The following is a 5,614-nucleotide window of genomic DNA, read 5'->3' on the forward strand; positions in this document are numbered from 1 at the left end:
CCTGAATCTTCCTGGCCTGCTGTCATGATGCTGCTGTTAAGGGCAGACAAAAAGATTGCTTCCCAACCTCAGTGAAAATTACATCATTACTTCTCCTTAATGGGAGATTTGATTAGAAAGGAGTAGTGGGCAAAGTCACCGTGCTCCTTGCTGGTGCAGCTGGCATCATGGGCTATTCAGCACAGGCATGATTACGGACGTTAGCCTCAATAACAAAATTACCCAGGCCTTTTTTCACGCAAGCAAGTGAGGCTAACACAACATCCTGCAGCAGCAGGGAAGCCTGCCAGCCTTCTCCATGAAGAAGTACTTGCTGTGTTTTCTGAAGTTTCCAATCTTTCATTTCATTCATTGACCTACTTCTAATGGTATTTTATGGAACTGGATGAGATAGGCACAAGTGATCATTTTTATTACAAAATTAGAAAAAAATTACTAATGCTGAGCTTCACATTTCCTGTTCCAGGCTAAGCAATGATCTTAAGGGCAAAATAATTTGACCAGCAGTATTTTTAGGACAAGATCTGCTGTCAGGTTGTGTACATATATTCACATACATATTGATGAGCAGCGTTTTTAGAACGGGGTATATTTAATATCCACATGTGCCCTGCATGCCTGGCAGGGCGGGAAGGAAGTAGGCAGGGCTGGGGACTGCGTGCAGAGTCACGTTTCTGATCTGACTCACACCCTGCAGCGGGGCTCCAGTTCTTCAAACACTATTTATTGCATCGCCCTGTGCCTTCTACTCTCTGCCTCATCTGAGTCTTTAAACACGTTCCCAAAACACAAGAATATAATGTTTGTAACAGCAGCTGTATCTCCACAAAGCTGAGCAGCAATACAGCATTTGTCTAAGTAAAGCATGCAAAAGGGAAGTACCATTTGCTGTTTCCTAAAGGCTAAAATCTTCCCTCAAATTTTGTGCAAGGTTGATTCCTCCAGACTCAGGTCAGCTTCGGGCTACAAAACACAGACAACTGCTTGTTTCTGCCTGAGGCCCAGGGGCCGGGGCACTTGGCTCTGGCCCCACAGAGCTGGACAGCTTTGCCCTGTGGTTTCATTCCGGGCATGGAGACCCCCTTTCCTCTTCCCACAGGAAGCAAGCTGCAGTGGAGCACGGCTATCTCCATGATGGTGTTCGCGTGGCTGTTTGCTGCCTTTTGGTCTGTGATGCCCTTGCTGGGGTGGGGAGAATACGACTACGAACCCCTCCGAACCTGCTGCACCCTGGACTACAGCAAAGGGGACAGGTAAGGGCTGGGGCCAGCTCCCACGGGAGGGCGGGTGGAGGCTGCTGTCCCCTGGGATGGCCTCAGCAGCACACCAAAACCCACCCATCATTGTTGCTGGGGCAGATCTCCCTCCCCAGGGGCTGGGGCAAGGCAGGCACGACCCGAGGCTGCCTTGACTCGTATGGCAGCATGTGGGAACAGCTAAAGTCACCTTCCTCCATGGGAGAGGCTGACGCTCAGGCTTCTGATACTCCCTTACTCCTTGGTCATCTATAAGCTGCATCTGTTCTTGGTTTAGGACTTGAAACTCTTTAACAATGGTTTTGTTTTTATGCAGTCCAGCACTGATGTCTGAGTAGGGATGCTTGGGTTGAGAAACCAAACACCTGCTGTGATTTTCTGCAATACTATCCACCCCACATGCAACAGCATGGCACAACTTAACCGGCCTTCAGCAAATACTGCACCTAAAGCATTTTGACAAATCTGGTTTTGGCAATTTTAAAAATATAAGTTAATGAATATTTACAGCAAGTTTACAAAGATGCCCTAGAGAGGAATTAACCACCTCTTTTTTTTCCCTCCTCACCCTTTCCAGAAACTATATCACGTTCCTTTTTGCTCTGTCCATTTTCAATTTCATGATCCCGGGCTTCATCATGCTGACGGCCTATCAGTCCATACACCAGAAGTTCAAGAAAAGTGGGCACTATAAGGTAAGAAAACTTCCTCAGCCCCTGCAACTGCCTTGCCAAAATAGGGCTGCATCCAATAGAGACAAAGTCCTCAAAAAGCCAATTTCTTTCACAGAGGCTTTGGCTCAGCTCCTTCTGTGCTAACTCCCCACGGTTACTTGAGTAGGAGGGTTGTGCAACACAGGATGGGGCCACCCAGAAAGTTCGAGGAAACCCCACCCGTAGAGATTTCAAGATTTGACCAGACCTGGTGCCGTAAACAGTTCCCCGTCAAAGCAGGGGCTGGACTAGTGACCCTGAGGATTCCCCTCCACCAAAACTGGTCCAACTCTAGTCACAAAACCAACACGCAGCATGCAGAATATTTGGTAATAGCATATCAATATTTATCCAGAGAAACTTTGCTCAGGAAGGATCATTATTTCCTGCTTTGCTACAGGCTCTTAGCTTATCGCTGAGGCAGTCAGCCAGAACTGCAGCGCTTCAAGGAAACACGCAGGCACCCCATAGGGGGAGAAGGGCCTTCCTAAACACACCGTGTTTACACTTGGCTGAGGAAATTCAGAAATCTTTATGAGCTGGAAACAAAGGAATTGCTCTGGCGTGGCAGGTTTATGGGAATGTAATGTGGTGATTATATGAGTTGTTTCCTTAGGTGCAGGCTATACAGTCTGGGGCACTATGCATGGCTGGCAGGCACAGCCCGACCCCTGCACTCAGTAAAGACAATCAGTTCTCAAGGGGGATGTTATACCAGCAAAGAGACAGTCACGCAGACTGGTTTGTAGCTGTCTGGAATATATACATGTGCCCTCCATGTATTTCTTGAACAAATCTGTGTTTGTTATTATAAGTCTACTACCTTTTTTTTCAGTGAGTTTATGCAATAGCGTGTGATTTCTTTCTTACGATATTCTGTAGCTGTGCAGATGCAGAAAATTTAAGGATGAAATTATCAATTCCCTATTCATTAATATTTATAAGATACTTGGGAACAGCTGGCCATGAACACCATGCATAAGGCCCTGGCATGAAGGACGCAGTAATCCTACTACCACGACACAGATGCCACTACATCCATCTGTTGCACTGCCATAGTAGTGGCTTCACACAGTTTATTTGTCTGCAGTACCCTCTTAAGAAGTCAGTGAAATATTGTTCCTTTTTATCTGTTTTTAAATTCACACATTGCCCTCCCCCCTCAGCAGCAATTACTGGCCATGGCTTCTATGTCTAGCACACACACTGATTTAACTGATGTACCATAAGGTGCTTTGTCACCTCTGCCTGGGAGCAACTGCCACTCACCACCCGGCCCCCCGGAACAGGGCTCTGGGGCTTGCTGCACGGGCAGCCCTCAATGCAGAGGGAGCTGTGCTCACACACCTCCAACATCGACAGCAAAGCAGCAATGATACAGCATATCCTGCTGGCTGATCCTCTCCTGCTACTGAACACAAACCACGGTCTCACAGGAGCTGTCCCATCCGCTTGTTGCTGTGTGGTTGTGAAACACAAAGGAATTTATTGCTCTTGTTTTTCAGTTTAATACTGGTTTACCATTGAAGACGCTGGTCATTTGCTGGGGTCCCTACTGCCTTTTATGCTTCTACGCAGCAGTTGAAAATGTGATGTTCATTTCACCAAAATACCGCATGGTACGTCTATGCCACCGGACGGAATTCAAACAATTACATTCTCCTTACTCTCCTCTCTCTTTCCTATGGAACAATGCCAATTTACTCACAATTGGGTTTACTTGTTATTACATATATAACAAGTAGATCGTTTCCTCCAAGCATTCTGTACATCTACCACTTTTAAGGCAAAACAGCTAAGCACAGTGATGTAACAGGCATTATATTACTGCTTTGATCAAGCAACAACTTAGGAAGTCAGGGGTTTTTTTCTTCAGCAGTGAGTTAGAGGTCTGTAGCCTGCACTGCTTCATGGTTTGTAGGAGCTTCATGTGTCCTTCCCAGAGTCAAGTACCAGCTCAAAATTTTCAATTTTGAAGAGACTGTTTGTCTCATTCATTTTTCTAATACTTCTCTCTCCTCAGGGAAGCTGCAACTGATTACTCTTAAGGTTATGCTGCCTCCTTTCTCCCTTTTTTCTGTGAGTCTTGGCTCTGAGACTGCCTCTGGGACTCAGTAATACCACATCAAACTTTTCAACTTTCATTCAGTCCCCAAAAATCAGCCCAGTTTCAGGTCACCAAATGCATTACTGTACTTAGGTATTCAGTATCCCCCATAAAATGTGTTAGCAATATCAGCCCACTTATCCATCAAAAGGTGTCCACAGCACACGCTTCACTCGTCCTAAGTGTTTGTATTCACTCTCAAGTCAAATATCCCCGTTTCAGGCAATGCTGACCTGATTCCTTTCTCCTGGAGACTATAATTTCTTGAGCAAGGGCCTCCAACTGACCAAATTGCTTTTACCTCTCATCTCCCTAGGGGTAGCAGGATACAGCCATTGGAGACAGGCATTTGTTTGGTAAAGGGAAACTGAGCCTAGGCTGAAATCAGCCCTTTGGCTCCTCGGTGCATTTTCCTATTAATAAATATTGTGTCTCACAACAGATTCCTGCCGTTATTGCCAAGACTGTGCCAACGGTGGATGCATTTGTATATGCCCTGGGCAATGAGAACTACAGAGGAGGAATATGGCAGTTCCTCACAGGACAGAAGATTGAGAAAGCAGAGGTTGATAACAAAACTAAATAACCCATTACGGCATTAAGCTAAATTAATGCAGGTACATCACTGAAAGCAAAACGGTAGCGGAAACTGTGTGCATTCTCTGATATGTACGTGCAAAGGTGGTTCCACATTGGAAAGGCCGTGCACTGGCTACAAGCAACGAAGTACTGAAAGCAAGCCCTCCAGATAACTGTCCAAACCATCACAAGCTGCTTGTCAAACAAGCTGCCTTAAACCTGTGTTGATTGTCATCAGTCTCATTTTATATGTCACTGCAAATAAACTATGTGCTGGAAAGCATTTTTTTTTCCTGATACACTAACATAAAAGCTCAGCAAATTAACTGAAGCAGAGTATTCGTTTATCCAGTGAGGCCTCCTCAAATCAATCTGTGCAGTTTGTCCATATGGTAACGTTTGGATTACTAAAAGATTAAAGGAGTATCCAGTATTATACCACATGTCTATATAAATAGCTTATTCATCTGAACAATGATTTTCAATGCACCCAAAATGGGAGTTCCCAAATTTCCATGATGAATCTGCCATCCTAATTTCATAAAAACATTTTAATGGGCATTTTACCCCAATAAGGAATATTAGCTTGGCTCCAATTCAAATAAATTAGTGTGTGACATTCAGCTTTGTCACACACTAAACTGCATCAGATTTTGCAGCTGCTGCTTACCAGGACAATCAACATAGTCCATCATAAAAACATTCATCTTTTTATCAAACGCTGAGCAAAAACTGAAGGGATTCAGATTCTGTTCTAAAGATGTCATAAGAATAAAAATTAACTTCACATCTGCCATTAAATTCCCCTATGTTCTACATGAGTGAGAACAATCACTGCATCAGTTGTGACTAACGAGTCTGAGCAATTAAAAAGCCACTTATTTTATAATTATCAGAATTCATATATATTTTAAACTATTAAAAATGTCCATTTTAAATGTTTATATTTGCTCACGTTG

General features: G+C 44.3%; 1 protein-coding gene across 1 annotated transcript; it reads left to right on the forward strand.

Moving 5' to 3' along the window:
* Positions 1 to 1,107: 1,107 nt before the first annotated feature.
* LOC104075109 (RPE-retinal G protein-coupled receptor-like) lies at positions 1,108 to 4,862 on the forward strand. Its single transcript, XM_009575502.1, has 4 exons — positions 1,108 to 1,253; positions 1,834 to 1,951; positions 3,475 to 3,588; positions 4,519 to 4,862. The coding sequence occupies exons 1-4, from the start codon at positions 1,132 to 1,134 to the stop codon at positions 4,660 to 4,662; spliced, it is 498 nt and encodes a 165-aa protein (XP_009573797.1). The 5' UTR covers positions 1,108 to 1,131; the 3' UTR covers positions 4,663 to 4,862.
* Positions 4,863 to 5,614: the final 752 nt, after the last annotated feature.

This window comes from Fulmarus glacialis, unplaced genomic scaffold (assembly GCF_000690835.1).
Source record: "Fulmarus glacialis isolate BGI_N327 unplaced genomic scaffold, ASM69083v1 scaffold49833, whole genome shotgun sequence".
Taxonomy (NCBI): domain Eukaryota; kingdom Metazoa; phylum Chordata; class Aves; order Procellariiformes; family Procellariidae; genus Fulmarus; species Fulmarus glacialis.

What these genes read in the sequence shown, in the direction of transcription:
- LOC104075109 (XM_009575502.1), top strand. Translation starts at nt 1,132, where the DNA reads ATGATGGTGTTCGCGTGGCTGTTTGCTGCCTTTTGGTCTGTGATGCCC. An exon ending in GACTACAGCAAAGGGGACAG is followed by an intron (nt 1,254 to 1,833) that starts GTAAGGGCTGGG and finishes CACCCTTTCCAG; the next exon opens with AAACTATATCACGTTCCTTT. An exon ending in AGAAAAGTGGGCACTATAAG is followed by an intron (nt 1,952 to 3,474) that starts GTAAGAAAACTT and finishes CTTGTTTTTCAG; the next exon opens with TTTAATACTGGTTTACCATT.